This window comes from Anabrus simplex, chromosome 5 (genome assembly GCF_040414725.1).
Source record: "Anabrus simplex isolate iqAnaSimp1 chromosome 5, ASM4041472v1, whole genome shotgun sequence".
NCBI lineage: Eukaryota > Metazoa > Arthropoda > Insecta > Orthoptera > Tettigoniidae > Anabrus > Anabrus simplex.
In genome coordinates this window covers 305,994,147-306,021,821 of record NC_090269.1, presented here as the reverse complement: position 1 = coordinate 306,021,821, position 27,675 = coordinate 305,994,147, and the positions used below count along the sequence as shown (strand labels likewise).

Genomic DNA, 27,675 nt, shown 5'->3' with positions numbered 1-27,675 from the left:
AGATGCAGGTATCCAATTGAAGAACCACTGAGCCGAAGTTACGTTGTTTATTTACAATTAAAGACCAGTACGCCGTATAGCATTAAAAATTTGATAGGGATGGAAATTTTTCAGTGGTTGGTCAAGGAATTCAACATATGCTTCTTAAATTTGCTGCTGTATATTCGAAGAACTGAGATGAAGTTACATCGTTTTTTAAGATATTCATAGACGTAAAAACACATGGATGCCAGAAAGGCTCTTCAGTTTTTTGGAACTTGAAGGAAGGTAATTGTTGCGCGTGGAGTCTTAAGAATCCAGAGATGCGCTACATTGTTAAAAAATAGAGATCCATAAAAAGGTCCCTGCGCCGTATAAAAGTAACAAGTTGTAAAAGTAAAACTTAAGTTGTTGGTCATGGAAATCGAAAAAGGTTGGTTTTCAAGCGATGCTGCTGTTCATTCAGAGATCAATTGAAATTACAGTACCGTAACATTGTCTTCTCAAGATGTTTATAAACTTGAAATAAATGTTGATGCGAAGTAAGATGCTAGAAGAAAGCTCTTCTGTTTCTAGAATCTTGAAGGACGATGGATGTTCCGCGTGGAGGATTAACATATATGGTGTTAAATAAAGGTGAATAGAAATTCGCAGTTCAGTGCGGACCATACATTTGACTCTGAATAAATGACAGCAAGGGAATGTACGGTCCGCATTGAACTGCGAATTTCTATCCACCTTTATTTAAATCCATATATGTTAATCCTCCTCGCGTAACATCCATCATCCTTCAAGATTCTAGAAACAGAAGAGCTTTCTTCTAGCATCTTACTTCGCATCGACATTTATTTCAAGTTTATAAACATCTTGAGAAGACAATGTTAGTGCTGTAATTTCAGTTGATCTCTGAATGAACAGCAGCATCGCTTGAAAACCAACATTTTTCGATTTTCATGACCAACAACTTAAGTTTTACTTCTATGACTTGTTACTTTTATACGGCGCACGGGACCTTTTTATGGATCTCTATTTTTTTTAACATAATGTAGCGCATCTCTGGATTCTTAAGACTCCATGCGCAACATTTACCTTCCTTCAGTTCCAAAAAACTGAAGAGCCTTTCCAGCGTCCATGTGTTTTTACGTCTATGAATATCTTAAAAACGACGTAACTTCATCTCAGTTGTCCTTCGAATATACAGCAGCAAATTTAAGAAGCCAGCAAGCATATGTTGAATTCCTTGACCAACAACTGAAAAATTTCCATCCCTATCAACTTTTTAATGCTATATGGCACACTGGTCTTTAATTGTAAATAAACGACGTGACTTCGGCTCAGTGGTTCTTCAATTGGATACCAGTATCTTAAAGGAGCTAGCATATTCTAATCTCCTTATCCAGCAACTCAAGAATTCTTTTCTATAATATCTTTTTAGTGCGCACTGGACTTTTTAATGCTATACGGCGCACTGGACTTTATTCATAAATAAACGACGTAACTTCGGCTCAGTGGTTCTTCAATTGGATACCTGCATCTTAAAGGAGCCAGCATATTCCAGCAACTCAAGGATTCCTATCTATAACATCTTTTTAATATGCACTGGACTTAATATGAATCTCTTTCAGAGAGTTATTTTTTAACATAGTGCTGCACAATATCTCACATGGTATGTACCTTTATGAGACCTTACGTGTCTTTACATTGTTTAATTTCTTCGGTATTTTGTGTTTTAATTTTGCTTTAGGCTGACGATGACCTATTACTAGGTCGAAACTAGTCCCTAATCATTTATGTAATTTAAACTATTTACGTTTTGTATTGAAAAGGTGGACCCAAATAATACATTAATTTACTCTACGGTAGCCTATATCTAGATTAGGAACGTGTGTAGCTAATATTTGTCGCGTGGTGCGGTAGCCTATATCTGGATTAGGAATGTACTGGTAATCATGTGAAATTGACTAGCGTGGTACATATTTGTCTTGTGATCGCCTAGTTATGGTTAAGGAAAATGTTGTAAAATTCCTTAATATTGAAGACAGTATTAAAATATGTCAGAAAGTGGACTAGCATAAACGTGCAGAGGTTGAAACAGAATGTTGAAACTCGCACCTTCGAGTTTCGACTCGCTTGCTCAAGTTGGTCGAAGTTTTGTTCAATTCAAAATGGCGGCCAAAGTCATTCCTCTCAGTTGCACATGGTCGAGTGGAACTTCCAATTCTTTTTCTAAGAGTGTGACCAGAATGTTTAATAACCCACTGCTCTGAAATGAAAGGCTTCTTCTGACATTTGTTTTAGAGAGAGTGTGATCTACAATAATACTTCGATTATTTTGTTGGTCCCTGTGCACATGTTTTCATGTTTGTTGTCTTGTGTTTTTCACACCTTTCAGTGTACCGGTACTTGTTATTTTGTAATCCCCAGCAGAAAAAGTGTTCATATTTGTTCTCTCGTGTTTTTCACACCTTTTCATACTTTTCTCTCATCTTTAGAAATGGTAGATGGGCCTGTAGTTTTCACTGTACCCGCAGATTCACGACTTAATATGCCCTCATGTCGGAAAAAATGGTCTTTCTTTCGTACAAAATGATGTTGGTATCTTCCTAGTCAATACTACAATATTTTGCATCCAATTAAGACGACACTTTACATAACATGAGATTCATAGTTTCTAAAGGAAAAAATTGTATCTAGTGTCTCCATATCCCTGTTGGCTAGCTTTTATCCGTATATTCATTAGTACGTTTTCTCGCTTAAGGCGTTCTTTTTCCTTGTTCCCTGCAGAAACTTCTCAACGAGGTTTCGGTGTATTAACAAACCAAGCGAGTTGACAGTGCGATTTGAGTCGCGTAATTGTGAGCTTGCATTCGGGAGATAGTTGGTTTGAACACCACTTTCGACAGCCCGAGAGATGATTTTCTATGGTTTTCGATTTTCACAGCAGGCAAATGCTGGGGCTGAACCATGATTAAGGCCATGGTCACTTCTTCCCACTCCTAGCCCTTTCCTATCCTACAGTTGCCATAAGACCTATCTGTGTTGGTGCGACATAAAGCAAAATTCTGAAGGAGAAATGGCGAGGAAGAAACTTGCAGTAACCAGCGACTCCACTAGAACGGCAAAAACACAATCAGACATCAATATACCAAGAGTTCCTCCCATGTAAATCACATGTTATTGAAGTGAACCTGCACTGAAAGCCAAAATGACTGTGTTGCCCCACCTTTCAAAAGGTACTTCATTACAAAAGTTCAAATTAGGAATTGAAACTTGACAGCTTTTTGAAGTGAAAAGTGAAGCTTATAGGAGTCAAATGATGTACTTTATATCATGTATGCAGAAATAACATTTACACTTATAAGGTATTTGTACTGCTTTCTTGTTTATATTTTCTCCTGCGTTATCTGTGGTAGGGTAGAATAGGAAGGGAGAGTAGAAACTTTGTGTGAAAAAACGTGCTCTAAACGTTCATGGATATAACTTCAGTCAAGTGAATATTAAAATGTTGTTACTCTAAAGTAATTGTTTCCTGAGTTGTTCTATCTTCTGAGAGGAAAAATTGTGTTAGTATTGTGAGGAACTAATGGTATATAGGCTTCATTGATGTGCAAGGTGAGCCAGAAGTTATGATTGGAAATTATTTCAGCTAACTTAACATGTAGTTTCACGGTTACATGGATCTGGAAATGTGTTCTAGGTTGAGAATAATGTTCAACCCTGCCTGTAGTATGTCTTTCTTCTGGTAGAGGTACTCAAATTACAAAAATGCAGGCAAAAATTGCTTTGCGTCACTCCATCAAAATACGGCATGTGATTGTGTTCTGTTTTGCTTTTGGTTCTGGCGACTGCTATCAAGGTGATACTGTTGTAAACATTTGTGTTATAATGGTGGATACAAGCAGATTTACAGTTGAAGAACGTTGTAGTCTTAACATATGGGTGCATGAAAAGGAATGAATAGGTGAGAAATAAGATGAAATTAGGGAAAACATTTTTTAATTGCTTCAATAAAGAAGCCCCAATGGAGGCTAATTTTTGGAAACTGGAAAGAAAGACCTTTGCAACGGGGTCTGTGTTAGTTGCACCACACAGTGGAAGATTCAAGAAATATGACAGTGATAATGAAGTCACTGAATGCTTAAGTGCACCATTGTTTCTTTCACCAGCAAAATCAACAAGGAAGCGGTCGGTGTAAATGGAAATTCCCGGAACCTCCGTGCGTCATTGGATGAAGAACGAAGGTTACCGTTCATTTCAGTCTGTCAGTATCAATGAATTAGATGATCATGATATGAATACTCTGTGATTCATACGGACAGTTACTTGCAGCTTTTCCGACATTAGCGGCTAGCCATTAGGTTATGATGACATATGAATGTGCAGTGTATCTTAGGCCCAGTCTCAAAATGTTTATATCTGGGCAAAAGACACCTCATTATTATGAAGAAATTAAACAACAACCTCCTCATGTTATGCGGTGTGCCAGTGTTACCAGTGATCTTATCATTGAGCCATATTTCTTCAATGGGTCTGTGACGGGAATCGTATTACCAGATGTTGTCTCACTGGCTGTAACCTGAACTCGACAAAGTTGGTCTGCTAAATGATGTCGTTATGCAACAAGATGGTACCCCTGGACACTACTAGACTCCTGTTTGAGACTGGTTGAACAACCAGTTTCTGTTATGGATTGGATGTGGAAGGCCTCTTACATGGCCGCCCAGAAGCCCGGAGTGACCGTGCGATAATTGGCTGTGGTCCTTCTTAAAGGAAAATATTTCCGCAACTCGTATGATTTTCTTTAAAGAGCTGAAAGAAGAGATTACCTGTACCCTGAGAATGATCATTCCTGAAACTCTGCACCGAAAATCATCGTCAGCATACCAAGAGAGTTTGAATTATGTAAAAAATCTTCACTTCTGTCTTACTCCATTCTTAAATGTATTTTTTTCTGTTAAATACAATCGTTTGCCTTTCATGTTGCTTCTTGTTTCAGTACAATAAAACTAAACATTTCCAATCGTGACTTATGACCTGTCCTGTAGTAAACTGTACAGAGAAGGGCACCGAGAATCATCGTCAGCATACCGAGAGAGTTTGAATTATGCAAAAGAACTTCACTTCTGTCTTACTCCATTCTTAAATGTATTTCTTTCTGTTAAAGACAATCGTTTGCCTTTCATGTTGCTTCTTGTTTCAGTACAATAAAATTAAACATTTCCAATTATGACTTATGGCCCGTCCTGTAGTAAACTGTACAGAGAAGGCCTGCTCTGAATTTTGTAACAGATATCTGTGCAAAATTTGTATGAATAATATTGAAGTTAGTTCTGGACAGATGCTAGTACAGTATGTCTGTCTGCGCTGTTACAACTCGTCTGTGGTGTGGCAGTTGTCACCATTTTTTCAGGTTCTTCAACTGCAACTCTTCATAATTACGGAAAACAAAATAGAGTTACTTCTTTGCAACTTTCTTTAAGGTTCGTCATGGAAAGAAATTTTTAACACAATTGCAATGCATTTATCATACAGTACAACTGACTGTGTGCAAGAAGACTTTTTTTTGTAATTTAGGAATTGAATATAAACATTATTTAGATTAATACTTTTCATAGTCAAGATTAATAGACATGGAAAATTGATCAACTGCAACTGTTCAGACAATGCCAAAACTCTTAAAATTAATTCATATTTGCTCTATTGATGTGTTGCCATATTCTGAGAAGAAATTGGCATTGCCATTTTTGCTCCTGTGTCATATTTTCGTCTGTGAGTTAAAAAAATAGACAATAAAATAACAAATTTATCAGATTAAATGAGGATGATATGGATGGAATACAGTAATAGAACAGAAAAAAATGGAGCAATGAAAGGAAGACCGAAAGGAATAGAATGGTGGTAAACAGAGAACTAAGTCTCTAACAGGAAAGAGGGAAATGATGTGGAATGAATATAAGTATGTTCGCAGAGGTGACTGGGAAAAAGGGAAGAAATAAATAAGGGATGCACATAGGTAATGAACAAATGACGAATTAAGAGAAACCTTTAGTAATGGAGAGTACAGATTTTGAAATTAACCAAAATGAAATGGAGATATTGAAGGACAGGTAAGAGATCTTTAATAGCTGGCAACCAGGCATTGCTTACTTGATACCTAGTTTCCCCTATTAAAATTATTGGGATTTTTGCGTATTTACTGCCACTTCCCGTATGATCCTAAACATGTTGTTTTATAATAGTAAGAGCTTGAACATCTTGGAACACAACATTATGACCCAGATAGGGCTAGGGCCGTGCTCTGCCAACTTGTCTATCTACTTGACGTGTAGATTTCCTTGTTTCTTGATACGGAGTCCTACTATACCATATTTAGTTCTTCTGGGTTGAACCATTTTGTGTATGTACTTTACGTACAGTTTACTGCCATTCCAAATCCATTGCAGTATTCTTTTGTCAAGTTGAATGATGTATCTCTACTCGATTCGAGGTAATCAGTCTCCCCAGGCAGCTAAAATAAACTATGTAAGTGATTGCTGGGCCTCGCCTTAAATATACTTCCCTCCTTCTGGCTGTCGTAAGCAAGATTACAATATGCAGGTCAGAATAGGAAAATACAGTATGGAACCTTGAGTTACATGACAGCATTGGTAACTCCCAACTGACTGCCGAGCAAGGCGTACATTCCAGATATTTCAAGATGCCATGCTGGGGCTTACGGAAGCCTCACATCCAAGAACCTAATACACCATAATGTTTGGTCAATGTATACCTTGCTGCAAGTACAGGGAATTTTACTTAGCGAGTTGGTCGTGCCTTTAGGGTTTCATAGCTGTGCTTTTGCATTTGGGAGATGGTGGGTTCAAATCCCACTGTTGGCAGCCCTGAACATGGTTTTCTCTGGTTTACTATTTTTACACCAGGCAAATGCTGGGGTTGTACCTTAAGGCCATGGGCGCTTCCTTCCCAGCCCTTTCCCATCTTTACATTGCCGAAAACCTTCAATGTGTTAGTGTGACATTAAGCAAGGAAAAAACCATACAGGGAAATTTATATATCCCAGGAGGTTGTGGCAGGAGGAGGGGGTTGCATTTTGGCCTTGTTTGTGTGGGCAGTTTTTGCAGTGGTGCCAAGAATAGTTTTTATGCTGTGCTTGTGGAGGATCTTGGCAATTCGCTCTGTGGTATTATGACTATAAGGGAGGTAGGAGCTCCCTTCACATCTTTATTCTTTAATGATTGCTTATTCTTTCCTCTGGGATGCAGGGCTCTACAGACACAAACATTTTTGTAAACATTAGCTTTGAATATGACAAAGTGTGTCAATCTCCTGGATAGTGATGGCTCTCAAACTCATTTAACCCTTTTGATGAACATTGTATAGCCTGTTTTTCTGCTGGATGGTAATAAGAATATGCATGCAGATAGCAGTCTGTTTGAGTAGGCTTGCAGTAGACAATATACCCAACACACAGCAGTTTAGGTTGCAGCTAGGTATACATTGCCAAACATGCTGGTCCATTGGGACTCTCATCGAGGAGCACTAAAGAATTAACTGCTGAATCAGGCAGACAAGTGACAGTAGCTGACAGTATCTCCAGGTCATGGCCTCATGTTCCAACATATTAGAACTCTTGTGCATATGAACACAGTCTAGGTTCATATGGGAAGCAGTGGAAGTATGCAAGAATCCAAGGCTAGTTCTCTACCCTTTCTTTAACTATTTCATTCTATCTTTCAAAATTTGTACTCTCATTAATAAATGCTTCATTCGTCATATACTGTATTCATTATCAATGTACACTAGTTATTTCATTTTCATTTTCCTCTCATCTCTTTGTCCTTTTTGATAATCTTTCCATCGTTTTTCCTCTTCCTCCATTTTTGAGACTTGTTTTTCTGTTCATCCCCATCTCCATTTAGTTCGTTAGTCATTTTATCTTTTACATTGCTTTTGATTTTACTTTCTCTCCCTATTCTTTATTAACCCTTCAAGCTGATATTAAACGTTGGCCAAGTTTTATTCTACAGCGGTAATAAATTTTAGAAAAATATCACAGTTTTACACGCTGTCACAAACATTGCTATACCTTCTAAATGACTTGTCTGATTTTGTTCAAAATAAGTGGATACGTAGTTCATATCATGCAGATGTATCTACATACAAAAAGGTGACGTACCAGGTTAAAAAAAATGCCTATTTACCTTCTTGTTGGAATAAAATTCAAATCAACAGGTGTCCATGACCACTTGGGTGAGCATTCACTTATATTACTATCATTATGTGCATCACACCTAATTTCCTGGCGTGCATAATCATCATCGCACACTTTCATTATCACTTGGATTATTCTCAAAACTACTTTCATCTAATATGCGTTCGAGAGCTGCATTAGATAAATACAGACCATGCAAGGATGCTGCCATGTTGTTTACAACGATCGATATTGATTAAACAAATTCTTTTTACGCCAACACAATGTTGAGTTACGGTAGAAGATACTCTCCTGCATAGAATAATACCCTGTGCTGAGAGCTGTGCTAAAGGTTCACGTTGGCAACCAAGAGATGGCACGCAGATGTATATCTAAAACATCGCTAGCCTAGTCCATACAGGTATACATCTAACCGCTCCTGGCTTATGTTTTGTAGGTCCGTACACCTACATGTCCAACCGGCTTGAGCGGTTAATCTGATGACCTTGTTATAGTCTATTTTCTAACTTGTGAATATAAACATTGGAACATGAACCTAACATGGCATTGTCAATATCTTCTCAAAATATAATAGCGCATAATTAGCCATCTGGTGATGAAGGTAGTATTTCATCAATAGACCAACAGTTAATTCACTTGAAACCTTTCAGCATCATTAGAAGAGTTTTATTTGTAGTCCGCTGAGTTTATGAAAACATGGAGCAAACTCTTTGCAATCTATAAAGATTCTCTACAGTTAGCCTCTTTCATGGCGTAAAACCCAAAATATAGCACACCCATAAACATTGTTAGTTAACTTGATGGCCATGATCGTTTAGCCGTCAAATTTCTAGGGTCTGACACTGGATAGCTGGTTCAAGTCCTGTTGGTGGAAAAAATTTCACCATCATAATGTTGGCCCACAGAATAGGAAAGCTGGTGGTATGGAATTTCTGATCTGTAGATTATGTGCCAAAAACCTGGATTCGATTTCAAACCTCTCTGCAGTATTCGTATGGAGTGAGTGCATATGATGGCTGCTGATGGCGATACATCCATTGTATGGAAACATTGTCTTGAGCAGACCCCTTGATGTTATTCAGTGGGACTAGGTTTCGTACTGACACTGGGTTTCACCCTCTTCCTAATTTATCATCATACATGCAGGTCGCCTACGGGTGTCAAAAACACCTGCACCAATTGAGCCACACATGTCCTTGGATACATCCGGCAGTAAAAGCCATATGCTGAATAAACATTATTGCTGGTTTAACTTCTAACATGTTTGTTAAGATATGTCTCTCTTGCAGCTGCCTGTGATTAGCTTTGTCAACACAACTAAGTTGTCATCGTGAAAAGTTTCCAGCCCCTTACCAGACCTATTTAAAACTGAAGCCTCTCCACTTTCTTACATCTCCCATTGCCTCCCTAATCCAGTCTTTCCCATATATATTCCTTAAGTCTTTGTTGTTTATTACTTGCTAGTCACCATTACCATAATAATGCTACAGTAAATGACAGAAAACCTGTGCAAATCTTTCTTGATCAGCCTGTGTGTTTCTATAGAAGAGTTATTGATACATTTTGTTGCCGACTGTCTTTTTTCTGTGGTGTATGCTGGAAACCCTGTTGGGAGACCTAACTTGTAATACCTTGTCTCCATACTAGTGGATTTTTTCTTGCTTTATTAGATCAAGACCATTCTCAGTGGCTTTATCATCAGGGGATATTTGGGCAAATGGACTCTCATCATAAAGTCTGTGGGCATCATGTTGGCTGTATCGGCTGGCCTGAGTCTTGGCAAGGAGGGACCTATGGTGCACATTGCTTGCTGCATAGGTGAGTAATCATTGGGAATATATTGAAAAGAGCTGCCAGAATAATGAACAGAATGGATAATGCCCAACAAATTCTGAAGAACAGTGAAAAAACACAAGTGTGAACTGATCACTAGTAAATTTAGAAGCGATAACTAGGTAATCAAAGTAACTGTAATTTAAATTCCAATCACTAACTTACATGTGAGATTTTCTTCCCGAATATTTCACTTGGATTTCTGGCTTTTGATCATGAGATTTAAAATTATGTTAAATGCATAGCTTGCTTCTGTAAATCAATGACTGTTATTTCACAGTATGCTATGAACTATTATTCAGAGTGTTTTATCCTTAAATCTCTTATTATCACATGTTTGAAATAGTATCAAGGAAAGTTGTTATTAAATTAGTTCAGATTGTCTGAAAAGCCCACCTGGTGGCCATGATCATTAAGGTATGAAGTCTATATTATGGTCTGACACTGTGGTTGGCCGGTTCAAGTCTCATTGATATATATGTTGATTCCCATAAGGAACCTGAAAAAGTTCCGTTGGTCGAAAAAATTTCACCATCAGAATGTTGGCCGGCAGGGTTGGGGAGGTGGTGGTATACAATTTCTAATCACTAGATTGCTTGCCAAAATCATGGGTTGAGTTCCATACCTCTACACAGTGCTCATATGGGGTGAGGTCATATGATGCTGTTGATGGTGATTCGTCCGTTGTATGGGGACGTAAAGCCTTGAGCAGACCCCTTGGTGCTATTCGACAGGAGTAGACTGTGCTGGCATCAGTTTTCACCCTCTCTCTTCCTACTATCTTATATCACATCATTCATTTCTTCTAATTAACTGCTCTGATGAGGTTGACGTCAGGAAGAACATTCAGTCGTAAAAACTCAATATGAAGATTCCTCTTGCTTCATACCCAACCCCCATAGAGAAACGGGACAAGAGTTAGATATGCATACAGTTCATATTGCTTAAAAATATCCCAATTCTGATTACTGTTGTCTCCGTATTCCTATTTTGTTTGTATGTGGGGTGGAGTAACCTGCTGTATTCTGAATTTTAAAATTTTTATTTCACTCAAACTCTCTGCTACTTTGGAATCTATTTCTGTTCTGAGTCTAATATGAGGTATGTTCATACACTTCTTCCTTTTTTGTCCAGGTAATATATTTTCCTACTTATTCCCTAAATATGGGAGAAATGAAGCCAAAAAGAGAGAGATCTTATCTGCAGCTGCAGCAGCTGGTGTGTCTGTGGCTTTTGGTGCTCCCATTGGTGGTGTGCTTTTCAGCTTAGAAGAGGTGAGAATATTTATACATATAAGTATGTATTTAAATATTTTGTAAAGATTCTTACATTAGTTAGTAATTTAATTATATTCTGAACTTCCATTATCCTCTTATGAAGGCTACATTACTTTAGGATTGATCATTTTTATAAGGTACACTGGTGAGTTGAGTGGTTTGGATGGTAGAATCAGGATTGTCAAGTTTATATTGAACAAAATTGAGATCTTTATCTGTATGAAATTTGACATTTTTCTGTATGAAATTGACATTTTGAAACCTAGTTAATACCTATTAGCTAGTGTGTTCCTCATTAACGCATTTTCCCGCTTAGCACATCATAAATTCGAAGTCCTGATTCTAGGGCCGGTTGCATAAACTGTTTGATCTTGGATCAGAGATTAAATTGATCCCAGTTCATGCCAAACTCAGATTTTCTGTTGTATAAACGTTAATCTGAGATCAGTTTGCACTGAACTGGGATTAACCTTGACTGGAGAAATTTCTCTGATTGTACACTCTGATCTCAGTTCAAGGAGTTGTTTTCTATTTGAGATACAAGAACAGCTGATTGTGAACATACTCTTATCTGTGTTGTTACAAAAATTCATAAGAATATACACAATAGACTAAGCTAATACATTGTTAGCTATAGTTGTCCGTATATAAGCTATATTGCGCTTCGTATAACGCAGTGAAACATACTTCTACAACATAATCTCTATGAATTGCTTACGTTTGTGTTTTACAGATGTCTGATTACTCAGAGATAGATTGTCTTATATCTACAAACATTACAAGTTCAGCACTGCAATTATTGCAAAAATCAATCCAAGTACTTCTCGAGGAAAGGTTATGTATTCAGACGTACTTCATATGCCAGCTGGGGACTGCTCTGTTCGATTTGCACTACGTATGAAACATGAGCTAGCTATTGACATGCAGAGTTGCTTCACGTCTTCCTGACAGCTTCGTATTTGCTCTGCTGTGCTCTTAAAAGCACTATGGCCAAATATATGATTTAAAACCTCTTTAATATCGCCGTAGCTGACAGGTACCGCAAAGGAAAAAACAGGCATGCAACGAGTTCTGTGTGACAACATTTTTATCCTGACGTGATATTAAACCACAAGTCTGAACGAGCCTAGTGCAACTGGGCAATTACCCTTTCTTAACACTAATAGTACATTCAAAAAATGAATAAAAGAAAGAATGGCCACGATCGTGAAAATGAAAGACTCACTAGGCTTCGCTAACTTAATACCATGGGGATAAGAAAAAGAAAAAAAAAAATAAAGAAACAAGGGATGACTGAGGGAAGTCGGATATCCGTTTTTCATTCATCTGTGTTCGCTGCAAGAAAAGCATATGAAGAAATTCCAGTACATGCTGCAAATAACGTGCATTTGTAGACAGTCAAGGCCAGCTCCTCTTCTTCTTTATAATTTAATGGGCTTCAATTCAACATGTATTATCTAAGGGGCAAAGCAATTTTGTATTTCATTTGTTGACATACACGGCCAGGTCAATTCCTCCATTTAAGTATTATCCAATGGGCAAAGCTATTTTGTATTTCATTTGTTATGTGGTGTTGCAACGTCCACTTTTCTGAGCTCCGATTACATTTGAACTACACATGTGTAAACAGAGTTCAGTTTTGTACAACGCGATGAAGTTGTAATCTCAGTTCATTTTTGGAATTAAGTTCAAAATTTATCTTCGGTCAGATGTCTTTATGCAACCGGGCCTTATTGTGTCACGAATTTTCACTGTTACCGCTTAATAGATCACATTTTTCCTAGCCCTGAAAATCTTAATGTATTTGTCATCCCTTGTGAAATGAACGCGATTTCCAACTCAGGTAAGAGCCGTCGCCACAGTTGCATGATTACGGGAAACGGCCTCCCGGGACTTCATAGGATAAGTTGCACTTTCGGGGAGCAAGCCATTAGCCTCAGGAATGTTCAGTTTTGCTTGCTGGTTAGCAGGGAGATTGCTGAATAGTAGAGTGAGTCTGTTTGTGCTTGTATTTTGCATTCCGTTCAGAAGGTAGAAATTTATTTTGTGTTTAGTGGTACAGTGAAAGTGTAGCGAATATTTGTCACGTGATATTTCACGAATTTTTCCATGTTCATAAGTAGGTTATCACAAGACAAATATGTACCAAGATTATGTTCCTAATCCAGAAGCAGGCTATCATGCTGCAAATATTCACTACTATACCTTTCATTGTACCACCACCAGGAATCACTGCAAAATCTGTTTTCATGGTTTCCAGTAATTTCTTAAGTGTTTTCCGTCAGGTGGCCATGAAAACTGTCAAACACCAGAAGGGTCGGGGATTGAAGGAGGGACTCTGCTCGATTTACCCAAACCATTCGTATCCAATCTTGTACGAGTGACGTGTACGTCCACTGTTTTTCCTGAATACAACCTTGGATCCCTTGCGGAAATTTTACTTTAGGCAATGTTTTTCTTTTCAGAACCATGTACGGTACAAGCTTTTTGCCATCATCTGTTACAGCAAGCATTACAGTACATCATTGTTTTTAGCTTCTGGTAGTGCGTACGATAACATTTGATGTCCCTTTCTTATCAATTGTTCGTCTTTGTGGCACATTGAAACTGATTGGCATATGACCTGCATTTCCTATTTGGGAAAGCAAATATTCCTTCGCTTTATGCTTCGCGATCACATAACAATGAAAATCAGTTGCTTTTTGGTTGAAATAATTCTGCATTCTTTGACATAATGTTCTTCGACGGGCCGATGACCTAGATGTTAGGCCCCTTTAAAAAACAAGCATCGTCTCTTCTTCATTGAAGAGAGTCTATTTCTCTTCACAAAATTAATCATCCAGCCTCAGCTAACCTTAAAATCTGAGACACTGATACCATGCATGCCTAGCAGCTATTTCTCGTCCTTTTGAAATACAGCATTGTGTGAGGAATGGTGTGTCCATCTTTGGTAATGAAATCACATTTGTATTTAATCAGAACCTCCTATATTTACAGAAACTTGCCACTTTTTGGTCTGCAAAATGCTTTGCTAAACTTGTTGGCTGCTTGAAGTGCACTTTTCTGTTTCCGCCAGTAGCGCACACTGCATTCGGACACTGAATACTTGCAGCCCGCTGCCTTGTTCTCTGATATGTTCCAGCATAACTGATCATCGCAAGTTTATAAGATGCAGTATTACTCGAATACTTGCTCATTGTGGATTAACAAACTATTTTGAGATCGCAGAAAACGCATGTACCATACCTGAATCGCTCTTAAAATATGTTTGTACTAGACTGAAATAGAGCGTCACTAGTCACTTCTGCACTGTTAGGCTTACTGAACTAGTGCAGTGGTACTTCCTACTGGTTGATAATAGCACATTGCGCAGTATTTGGAATGCCCAGTTTTGTGATAGGAAGGCTGCTACTTGAGTAGTTAATGTTTATTTCGAAATGCATCTGTAACTGCGTGATGGATGGTCGAAGAAGTGGGTGCGTCAAATACGGGAACACATTATTTCTCCACTTGAGAACCAAAAATGTTGGGATGCTTAAATTATGCAAGGGTGTTAAATATGCAAGAAAATTGGTATGTTTGACTCAATTAAAAAAAATATATATCTGAGATGAAAAGTAAGAATGACTTTCTTGTGCATTTTCAAAACCTACTGATGATTAGAAGCCTTGTGTGTTGCAGTGTTGTGGATTTTTTAATGTTATTTTTGCCTCGTGCCTCCATGTGAAACACTGAAGTATTAGGGGTACACATACAGTACAGTGAGCTTAATAGAAATCTTTTTTCTTTTCTAATCCATGAACAAGTTTTGCATCGTTCACTATCTAAGTTTCCAACTTCTTTTTCAGCTCTGGCACTTCACTTCTGATGAAGAGCCCATTTATAAAAATGCTTTACAAAACTGTAAAATACACTGTAACAACCAATAGAAAAATATTGCAAACACTACTGTGTTCTTATAATGATTGATTAGGAACTGATTACTGACTGAAGTGGAGTGGAATCAATATTTTCACAGAACTGTGTTGCAAAAGCAACAGGCAGTGAGTGGAAAATGGATTATTTAAAATACCTGAACTTGCTCTTGAGTGGAATGCACGCTGCCACAAAAATCAGGGAAGTAATGTGAGCACCATTTTCATGTCAGTTATGTTGCTTTTACAATACAGCCTTATAATTTAAAACCTTACATTCTTCTAATGGACAGTTAAAAGTAGAGACTAAGTTATGTGTAATACGAGGGCTATGCTGAAAGTTTTTAGCAGTGTGTGAGAAAAAAATTTTATTTGCGAAAGAACAATTACAACTTTTCAAAATACTCTCCATTAGCACGTATACATTTTTCCATTCTCTAAAACCACTTAGAAAACGTTTCAGTCCAAGCTTCTTTCGGGATGTCACGTAGTGCACTCTCGTACGCTGCAATGGCCTCTTCATGTGACGAAAACCGCTGCCCACATATTTTTCCAAAACGTCCATTGTTCTGGCAGTTCTGCGTGCAGATGCATTGATTCACAATTAAGTATTTATTTTCCACCTAGTCGATACAATGATTGCTTAAGGCAATTTTTAATTGTCAAAAGTGGTACATGTTTCGTATATTATCAACATCTTCAGCCACATAACACTGTTTAGATGAAAAATGTATAAAATTGACAAAGTAATGCTTTAGAGGAAGTGTCCTTAAAATTAACATAAGATTGAAAAGATTAAAACAAACAAATAACTCAAGAGAAAATATATAAATTATTTCTACAATAGAAAGCAGTCGTCAAGGAAACACTTGTACAATATTCCATAGAGAAATTGTCCTAATAAATATTCTTTTCTTAATAATTCATGAAAAAAGATCAATTTATAAATTAAAAATTATACAATTTATAAGTAATTATCGAAATGAAGAAATCCTGATATCACAGTGCGGCTCTTATTATTAATGTAGATGAAGATATAACTAATTCCTAGTTGTCAAATCTTATTAAGCCTGCTTTCCTTTGGAACAGTAACTCCTGTCATTCTTTCACAGTTTTGCGCCGGGTGTAATATTGATGATGCGTTCTTCCTTGCTCTTGCACCTGAGGAGGTGGAGGAGCGGGGGATATAGGTGTGTCAAGAACTTCCTTGCTGTCACCTATAGCTTCAACTGAGGAGGAATAAGTTGTAGGGCTATCTGTAGGAGGAGAAATTCCAATTCTTTTTTCGTGATCCTTCTCAAGCATTTTCAAATATACTAGACGACTGCTTTCTATTGTAGAAATAATTTATATATTTTCTCTTGAGTTATTTGTTTGTTTTAATCTTGTCAATCTTATGTTAATTTTAAGGACACTTCCTCTAAAGCATTACTTTGTCAATTTTATACATTTTTCATCTAAACAGTGTTATGTGGCTGAAGATGTTGATAATATACGAAACATGTACCACTTTTGACAATTAAAAATTGCCTTAAGCAATCATTGTATCGACTAGGTGGAAAATAAATACTTAATTGTGAATCTATTGAAGTGCGATACGGACCATGAAGCTGATTTTATGTAATGCAGATGCATTGTCGTGATGCAGCAGAAGGTGCCCACTCTTGGACTTTGGGTGCTGTGACCTCCAAGTGGCGAGGAATTTGGGAAGACAGTCATTTACATACCATTCAGCATTGACTGTACGACGTGTGTCCAAGGTCACAGAGGTAAGATGCCCCATTTTCGTAAAAAAAAAAGTTGCCACCATCTTCTTTCCAGAGCTCCGACTTCGTTGAACTTTTGTGGGTGGTTCCTTCTCTGGAAAGCACCACACAGAAGACTCTCTCTTTGTTTCAGGGGCATAATGGTAGATCCATGTTTCATCACCTGTGACGATATTGTAGGTGTCTTCGGACTGCCCTCGAATTTTTCTAGCATGAAATGACGCCAGTCCACTCTCTCCTCCTTTTGGCTTTCTGTCAGGGAATGTGGCACCCAACGGGCACATCTCTTGGTAAGGCCTAAATAATCGTGAACAATGGTCTGCGCTGCTCTGGACCCAATATTTAAGGTCCCTTCAATGTCACAAAATGTAAGCTGTGGATCTGCTTTGATCATTTCCCTCACAGCATCAATGCTTTCTTGAGTCACAGCTGTTGCTGGGTGACCGGGACGAGGTTCATCTTCAATTGAATGCCGACCCCTTGAAAACTCGCGAAACCAATTTCCAACTGTGGCTCTAGAAGGGACACCCTCACCAAAAACGCACAGCAAAGAAGAATGGCATTCTTCGGCATTTAATTTCTTTTTATAATCATAAAAAATCATTGCTCGAAAATCGCGGCGTGACAGATCCATCTTGCACCGTGTCTGACTCGGCACTGCCTCTGCTTTCTTCCCTTGCTGTGGAGGAACTACCGCTAGGAGGGGTTGCGCGCACATGTTCCAAGGTCAAAAAACATCGCTCTTTCAAATGAAAATAGTCCCATTGTCCTCAGAATTACGGTTTACACGCTGCTAAAAACTTTCGGCATAACCTTCGTATTGTCTACTCTGGACTTTTACCAGTCCCACATGGAACTCAGGCTTTCACCAGGAAAACCAAGATACTGGCAGCCCTGGATAGACCACTGATTTTCTGAACTCAAGTTGGCAGGCTTGATTCTGGCTCAGTCCAGTGATATTTCGAGGTGTTGAAATACCCCAGCCTCTTGTCATTATATTTACCGGCACATCTCTGGCAGGACAAAATCCAGTCATTTCAGTCTCCAGTTAAGAGCCCATTCATACCAATTCTGTAGTGAGACGAGGCTGTATATTCCTCACCCACCGTGTTCCTGTTAGTGCAACATAGAGTTATAAAGGAGGTTTAGCATGCAGGAAAGGAAATATTCAGTGGGCAATGCAAGAGAGGTTTAAAGAAATTGATTTGCAGAGTTTGTATGTCTACTTGCACAGAGACTCCTTGATATGGAAGCAGAGTTGTTGAAATAGCAACATGGAACAGAGGAAGTCAGATTAAAGATCAGTGTCAGAAAAACGAAGGAAATGAAAATTAACTCCAGTTGGTGGTGAATGAAGAGAAAGTTGATCAAACTGGTTTGTGTACCTGGGTAACATTGTTCTGAAAGGTGGAGGAGCAGAAAATGTCAGGAACCAAATCTGGAAGGCAAATGAAGCCTTTGCACATCTTTACCTTGTTTTTCAAAACAAAAATGTTTCAAGAACAAAACTTTGATTATTCAACACCAACATGAAGGTAGTTCTTTTGTTTGGCTGTGAAATTTCAAAGGCTTCAAAACACATAGAAAACAAATTACAGGTCTTCGTTAACACGTTGGCTGCCGCCTAACGCGCATGTGCGTCGTTACAAGCAATATGACATGTTTAGTCTGTATTGTCAACTTTGAACAATTTAAAGATATTTTTGTATGTATTGTAAAGGTAGAACTTTTAATGTTAATATCTTTAAACTTTTCATATGTGTCATGTCATTCTCACACTACATGCCGTTGACGTGCATGTGTGTCGTAGTATATGATTCAGTTTTGCTTCTCTTTATTGATTGACACAGTAATTGGGCACTGTTCTTGTGTTCAGGTTACTGGGTGTTTGTGCTGTCCCTAACATCCCTGCAACTCGCACACCACACATCACTATCCTCCACCACAATAATGTGCAGTTACCTACCCATGGCAGATGCTGCCCATCCTCATCGGAGGGTCTGCCTTACAAGGGTTGCATTCGGCTAGAAATAGCCACACACAAAAAAAAAAATCAGCGACAGCAATGCCCTCTTCGGCTGCTTGAATGAGGTCTTGAAGTGTGCATTGGACCTGATATAGTTGAAAATTATATATGTGTGGGGTAGTTTCTTCCCCCGAAAATCACAAAATTCTGCCTGATATCCTACATACCACCACTTCTTGAGTTTGTCCCTAGATCTTCCAGTACCGTTCCTCATATTAGCTGGCCATACACGGACAGATTCTTTGGCAGGCCTCGCCTTTGGGGCCAGATCCGACAGACCGCCTGCCAGGCGTGACCTTCAGAGACCCGGCCCGCTGCTCACCATCAACTGTGACACCAAGCCTGTCGTGTTGTGCAACATAATCTGTCAACATTCCAGACCCTCCCGTTAATGGAACGATCTCTTTGTTCTCAGCAGGCCAAGCCTCATCCGCTGGCCTTTCAAACTAGTTTGAAATCCTTGCCGGTCGGGTCTGCCGTACTTAGAACTGTGCGATGGACATCGAAGCAGACGGTGTTGCGGCGTTTGGAATGTGCATTTTGCGTTATGTTAAATCATGCAGACAAAAAAATCGTTCGAAGTGGATGAAATCATGGATAGGAGAGCGAGACAGCTTTAGTGACATGAGTCTGATACAACACCTGAGAGAAAATGAACCGGACGATTACAAGAATTGCTTGCGAATGGACCACAGCGATTATGATATGCTGTTAGGTAAGCATGTACCGGGCGAGTTGGCCGTGCGGTCAGTGGCACGCGGCTGTGAGCTTGCATCCGGGAGGTAGTGGTTTCGAATCCCACTGTCGGCAGCCCTGAAGATGGTTTTCCGTGGTTTCCCATTTTCTCACCAGGCAAATACTGGGGCTGTACCTTAATTAAGGTGACGGCTACTTCCTTCGAACTCCTTCGCCTTTCCTATCGTTGCCATAAAACCTATCTGTGTCGGTGCGACGTAAAGCAACTAGCATAAAAAAAAAAAAAAGGTAAGTATGAATGGATTTTTCTCATTATTACGTTAAATGTTTGATCCTTCTCAGTCTTATCCTTCGCTTTGACAATATGAAAGTGACTGAGGTACGAGCGATGCTAGTAATACCATTCCTTATGCAGCCAGTCCCTGTTATGAATGGTATGAAAATATCACGCACAGGGTCAGCTGGTGCGTGCATTTCAATGGGTTTGGCAGACTGATATGCAAGCAACTTCTGGCTCGGTGAGGAAAGCAACGGGAAGCTATCTCACTCCTCATTTCCCTAGTACTCTTCTTCCAGTGATGCCTAGGCTATCTATGACAGCTGTTGGCATAACTGTGGAGGATCAGACCAGCCTTCGGACTGAATACCAAACATACACAACACATAATGGGCTTGTTTACCAGGCGAGTTGGCCGTGCGGTTAGGGGCGCGCAGTTGTGAGCTTGCATCCGGGAGATAGTGGGTTCGAATCCCACTGTCGGCAGCCCTGAAAATGGTTTTCCGTGGTTTCCCATTTTCATACCAGGCAAATGCTATGGGCTGTGCCTTAATTAAGGCCACGGTCGCTTCCTTCCAACTCCTAGCCCTTCCCTATCCCATCGTCGCTATAAGACCTATCTGTGTCGGTGCGACGTAAGCCACTAGTAAAAAATGACTTGTTTTGCGTAGCTCTTACTGAAGAACAGTCTAGTTGAAAGCGTATTTACTGTGGATATTGTAGCTGCTAAACTGAAGAAGGATGAAAGGATACTGAAGAGCGCTTGTTTGCAACACCTCATGTTTTAATTGTCAGAGACACAGCCGCTCTTTGTACATTTCAATAAATTTCCCTAGCAGTGCCTTTGTCCACTCCATGCTTTCCTTACAGGAGGCTTGATCTGTGAGGCGAGGTCTTTCCGTTGAGGTGCTGACAACAGATCTCGTCTGTGGCCGATAACGTCTCAAACTGACCTTGCTCACTAACGAGCAGCCCTAGCCTGTTGGTATGCGTCACAATAGACCTGGCCTGTCAGAATTCCTTTCTGTGTATGGCCGGCTATTAAGTGACTTCCAAGTAGCCAAGCTGAGCCGATGTCCAGGAGGTGGAGATTCGTGAGGTACCATCCACTCTGAAAGGTGTTGTATTCTACTTCGCCACAGATCTTGGTATGCTGTTGCTGGTGACACAAAGGAGGCTCTTTCTGGATTTTAATATTTTTGGGGGTGGTCGAATTCCAAATAGAGGGTGCCACTTCCCTCCAAATATCAGAGGGAGCGATACCAGCCAGGCAGTAAAGTTTCTCAATAGGGGTTGCTTTCAGGCATCCTTTAACTACTCTATAGGTTTCATTCAAAGCTACATCCACCTACTTTGTATGAGCCGAATTGAACCACACAGGGCTTGTGTATTCTGCCACAGAGAAACTGAGATCCAAAGCAGATGTCCATGAAGATAGGCCTGGTAGGCAGTGTACTTTTGAGAGTCCTCAGCATGGACTTCATTAGTCGCTCAAAGGTCAGAGGTGCGTTAAACAGTCCAAAGGCCATAATAGTGAACTGCCACAAACCTTGGCCTGTAGAGAACACTGTCTTCTCCTTGTCTTCTGGATGCGCACCACCTGCCATTATCCTGACTTCAGGTCCAGTGTTGAGAACGACTGCGTTCCATATAAGGTGTCAAAGGTGGTTTTTATCCGGGGTAGCAGAAAGCAGACTTTTTAGGTGATTTCATTTAATTTCCAATAACATCGTTTTACAAGAAGAAAAACTTATGTCTGCTACTGAGGAAATTTCAAGCGTTTTCTGTTGAAATTGATGTGCTGATTCCAAATCTATAATCAGATTTATTATATAGTAAAACCTCGATTATACGTTCCCGGAAACAACGTTTTCCCGTATTATCCCTTCAAATTACATGGTCCCGTGAGCATCCTAATTAAATCATGTTGTAAAAATCCCGCATTTTCCGTTCCTCGAAACAATTTCCCGTATCAACCGTTCAGAAATTTTAGTTCCATCAATGCTAAATCCTCGATCATGCGTTTTTCAAGTAACTGTATCTCACCAAAGGACGGCTACGACATACTTACGGAGCTTGGTGTTAACGTCCTGTCATTGCGGTAATTTGAGAAAGTACTTTTCCGGAAAAGCGATCGGCACATTCAGGTGGTATTGTTTTAGAGAATCAAAGTCAGTGTGTCCACAAGTTCTGGAAGGAGACAGAGTGCATTTCGACAGCTCTACTTAAAGATGGAACGAGTTTCGTCAAGTGTTCGTACTTGCAAAACGTCTACATTATTGTCCAGGGTTACATGTTTTTTTTTTTCTTTTTTTTTTTCGAGTGTATCGCCGAACAGGTTTTCGGCACTTCCCTCAGGGCACTGTATACAGTAAAACCTCGTTAATTCAAAGTCGTTGGGACTCAAAAATCGGACTTCGAATTATGTGATTTCGAATTAACCGCCAATTCGCAATTCAGAAGTACTAACTCTTGCCGCGTTACAAAATGTTCTAAGGTCCGTTAATGCATGCAGTTAACCTTGATTCACAGTTTATACCTTTCAAATGCCATGAAAAAAGGACTATTTCCAAAATGTATTTAAGAAGGTGCATTTACAGTATTCAAATAATGCACTTGGATATCTCACTGACAAACATACCTCACGCAACGAAAGAACGAAAGAAAGAAAGAAAGAAAGAAAGAAAAAAAGAAAAAATGCACGATTCAAAGACGAGGAGAAATCTATGCTGGGTCCCATGTGCAGGTGCTTTATTCATTAGGTTATAATGTATGCATTTTAGATGCCTTGTATTCACACAGAAAGTACCGATGCCCTTAAAATGGAACTTTCCTATGACTGATCCTTGTACGATTTCCCGCCATGGCACTTCTCTCGTACTTCAGAAATGTAAACACTTGCCGCGTCACAGTGTTCTAAGACCCATTAATACATGCAATCACCTTGATTCACAGTTTAAACCTTTCGAATGCCATGGAAAGAACTATTTCCGAAATGTAGTCAACAAGGTAACAAGGTGCATTTACAATGTTCAAATAATGCACTTGGATAAATCACTGACAAACATAACCTCACGCAACGAAAGAAAAAATCACACAATTCGAAGGCGAGGATAAATTATGTTGGTTCCCCTGTGCGAATGCATTATTTTTTGGATTTCTGTACTGTTTGCATGTTTAGATGCTTTGTACTGGCATGGAAAGTGCCTGGCGGGCTTAAAACATTGTGGCTTATCGAACTTTCCTATGATGAGGAGATAAAGTTTCTTTCTTCCATGTGCATTGCAACGCACTACAATGACCCCCATCCCCGACCCTTGTAAGATTCCCCGGCTGGCAATTTTTCCTTTAAAACCATAAGACCGTTTGGGCTCGCATTAAAATAAAGCAATGCAGTTTCGTCGGCAATGACAATATTGTTCGGTGTCTACGAATTTATATGAGCCACGTTTTTTTTGTCAACTGTCTGCATCACCAGTGTTCGCGGATTCTGTTCTTCCACACACTGCCTGTTGCATGATATTACGGCGTTCCTTAAAAGGTTGAATACAAAAGAATTCCCATTTCATTCAACTTAGCAATCATGAAGCGCACTGTACACCGACCAAAGTAAGTGCGGAAAGCTACGTTCCGGAACACGCGTTCTACTATGACGCGGATAAATTTAGAGTTGAAATTACTCTGTAACATACTATTGTTTTAAGCTGTAAAGGCAGTTTTGAATTAAAAGTCTGAATTTCGGTAATGGGGCCGACATTGTACTTCGAATGACGAATTATCTGTATTTCGAATTAAACAATTTAAACAACATGCAAAACTGTATCTCGTGTTTCTGGGAACGAGAGCTTCTTCAAATTAGGCGGGATTTTGAATTAACTGATTTCGAATTATCGAGGTTCTATTGTAGTCACTGAGCTTTCAGGCAGGAATCGAAACTGCTCCTTCTTAACACAAATTTAGTATTTTAATATTATCGTACGGTATACGATTATGTTATCGAGACCAGAACAGATGTTGCACCTTACATACATAAAGCCATGGGATGTTTTGGGATTGCCTATTACTGTTTTGGTCCTATGATAAGACGGGGAATTTCACGTTTGTGTGTTAAAATGTTATAAAAACCGCAGTCGTTTTATTTGCCCACGTTACATTTAAAAACTTTGTATCATTTCGCACTCGTACTGACTTGTACAGCGAGCGCGCTTTCCAGCTGAGCTCAAGGTCGCGAATAACCATAATTTCGGAAGCTTTGATGTTATTTTTTCTCTTTCCAATTTGACTGTGGTCATTGACAGGCAGAATTGAATATAATGCATTCCAGAACTTGAGAATCGATACTTACATAATTCGAAACCATATTCTCGAGTTCAACATAACCTTTAAAAGTCGATGTAGGCCTAAATTACGTGGTACAAGATTTCCATAAACTGACTACGAACAGTATACCGGTCACCAAATTACAATGGACGATTTAAAAAAAATGGGATTTTGCCATCATGTTGGGTGCTTTTTCTTATCCAACGTGCTTTATTTCATTAGATTAGAGAATTAAAAACAACTTGTGCTCGATTGTTGTTTGGCTTGGCGTTCCGGGTACTGGTATTAGATTTTTAGGAGAGCTTGGCAGATCAAAGTTGCTGAACTGAAAGAAGTTTTCAGAGGAAACTGACAAAGGTTCTCCGGAAAAACTGACTGTAAAGTTTCGAGATTTTTATGTTGCGTACCGGTAATTAATGTTTGAAGCCGACCCCGCGGTCAAACTTGCCTGCCTCTCACCTAGAGGGCCCCGGGCTTGATTGCCGGCCAGGTCAGGCATTTTTACCTGGATATGAGGGCTGGTTCCAAGTTCATTCATTCTACGATTACCTTTAATTGAGGAGCTATTTAATGGTGAGATGGCGACCTCGGTCTAGAGAGCTAGGAATAACGGCCGAGAGGATTCGTCACACTGACCATGTGTCACCTTGTAATCTGAAGGCCTTCGGACTGAGCAACGGTCGCTTGGTAGGCGGAAGGGCCATTGGGGCTGTAGTTTGGTTTGGTTTGGTTTAGGGGTATTTGTAAGATTATAAGTATACATATTTCTTTTTTTTTTTGGTGATGTTTAGCCAAATTGTTTATGATTCATTCGTTTCCGGATTTTCCGTTTTCCCATGTGGTTTTTTTACATGGTCCCTCCAAAAACGGAGAATCGAGGTTCCACTGTATGGAGTTGTGTGACTGTAACATAAATTTAAATCTTGCTATTCTGTATAAACCTGTACCGTAAAGTCAGAGATAGAAATTGAGCTTGGTTGATAATTCGTTGCAAATTTTTATTATTGTATTATTTTAAATACATTTATAAGGAGACATACATATCAAACCACACCTGGGCGACTGGAGTGGGACATTGATGATGATGATGATGATGATGATGATGATGATGACATACATATCAATGTGTAGTAAGCACTAAAAACTGTTAAAAGTGTTAGAGTGCTTTTATGCTTATTCTGACTGCTGTAGGAAGCACCAGAAATTACCCATCATGCTCGGACCGTATTGTCCCTGGTACCAAGATTCCATTATTGATGTGTCCTGATCGAACCTCTCACCATGCTCTTCTCATCACCATAAGACCTATCTGTGTCGGTGCAACATTAAGCAAATTGTAATAATTTAAAAAACCATCCTAGTCGCTTACAGCGCAGAGATTTGATGGAAAAATATTAGGGTGTGCGTATGAAGTTAGTGCATGTTTAGACATGCGGCTACCTAGATTCTCAAATGCTGTAAGCGTGTCATATATCAGCTCAGCATAATTATCAGCTCGATAATTTCGTAAAAACCTAGTTGACACTAGTACAAATATATCCCAAGCTTTAAGTTCAAGAGCACTCTGTTAATATGGGAAGGGCAGCTGATTCAGAAAGTGATGGAACCAACTAGAGAGAAGAATATTCTGGATGCGATGCTGGTAAAACCAGATGAACTCTGTAGAGAAACTGAAGTAATAGGTGGTATTAGTGATCACAAAGATGTTTTTATCGTAGTTTAAAATAAATGTGAAAGAAATGAAGATATTAACATTAGGACTACAGTTAAACGTTCTTAATTCTAAGTAGTTGGGACGCAAAAATCAGACTTTGAATTGGTACGTGATTTTGAATTAACTGCCATCTCATAATTCAGAAATGCCAACCCTTGGTGTGTCGCAAAATATTCTAAGACCTGTTACTGCATGCAATCAACCCAGATTCACAGTTTAAACCTTTCAAATGCCACGAAAAAACTATTTACAAAATGTATCCAACAGGTGCATTTACAGCATTCAAATAATGTAATTAGATAACTCACTGGCGAACATAACCTCACGCAAAGAAAAAAAAAAGAAAACTTGATTCAAAAACGAGGAGAAATCTATACTGGCTCCCCCTGTGCAATTACTTTATTCATTGGATTACTGTACTACACGCATTTTAGATGCCTTTTACTTGAACGAAAGTACCAGATGACTTAAATCATCGTGGCTTATCGAACTTTCATGTGACGAGGGGAGAAATTCTCTCGCTCCATCTGCATTACAACACACTTCAGTGACTATCCTTATACGATTTCCAGCCATGGCACTTCTACCGTAATTTAGAAATGCCAACTCTTGCCGCGTCACAAAGAATTCTAAGACCCACTAATGCATACAATCACCTTGATTCTCAATTTAAACCTTTCAAATGCCATTGAAAACACTATTACCGAAATGTATCTGTACCGGGAGGTAAACCTCAATGCCGCACATTCAAATTCAGCGCCTAAAGAACTCCTCTATTGGTGAAACAGTGAAACTGAAACTACACCAACTCAGAAATTTGCTCAGAAGATGTCACAAGTAAAATCTGATGTAATTTTGTTATTGTGAAGTTTCCTGAACTGTGTGAATTTCTACTTGTTTTGTTTTCCATTCATCAAGAAGTTTGGACATTCTCCCATAGATGACACTACCAAAAAGCTATGATCATGCACCCTGGCGGGAGGTATAACAACTTATAATTCAAAGAAGTTTTGTATTCATAAGGTTTTTCTTTTACTGATTGATGTTCATTTATTTTTGGGTTGGCAATATTTCCTTCTTATTTCCGCCAGTTTTGAATCTAGCCAATCCCTAATTTCTGTCATTAATTTTCTACCAATCGCATTCTTCTTCTTCTTCTCCTTCGATTTTGAGTGTAACTTTTTAAACTGACCAATAAACATGAGAGGGTGTGGCTAGTTTAATCTTCAATGGTCTCGAACTTTCCCCGAGGGTTTATAAACTGCGGATTTTCTTGCCTCTTGGCCAATTGATAGTCATCTTACTGTGTGTGTGTGTGTGTGTGTGTGTGTGTGTGTGTCAAGCAGGAGGCGGGAGGCCTCTTCGTCAGCTGCTAGAACTTCTACAAGGTAATGGCCACATAATATCTTTCTTTCTTTCATGCTAGCTCCGCAGTTTAACCCGAGGGAAACGTCCAAATCGTTAAGTATATAACCTTCTTTTCTAAAAATGTAACTTTCTGCTGGCTAATGTAATTACTTCATAAAATCTTTAACTGTAAATCGGGGATAGAGAGTGGTCTACCCTTTCAAGCTCCCCTTCATCTTGGTTTGAGGTGCCACGATTTTGTTTCTGCAATATACCGTATTTCACGGCATAATCGTCGCACTTTTTATACCAAA

At 39.1% G+C, this 27,675-nt stretch overlaps 1 protein-coding gene across 10 annotated transcripts in view; it reads left to right on the top strand.

The window, feature by feature from the left end:
• Positions 1-27,675, top strand: part of ClC-c (chloride channel protein 3) — a 376,006-nt gene that overhangs the window by 222,047 nt on the left and 126,284 nt on the right. For all 10 annotated transcript variants that reach the window (XM_067147496.2, XM_067147494.2, XM_067147491.2 and 7 more), the window contains 2 exons: positions 9,862-10,009; positions 11,159-11,298. In XM_067147496.2, the coding sequence (XP_067003597.1) occupies positions 9,862-10,009; positions 11,159-11,298 (288 nt within the window). The remainder of the gene's footprint in view (positions 1-9,861; positions 10,010-11,158; positions 11,299-27,675) is intronic.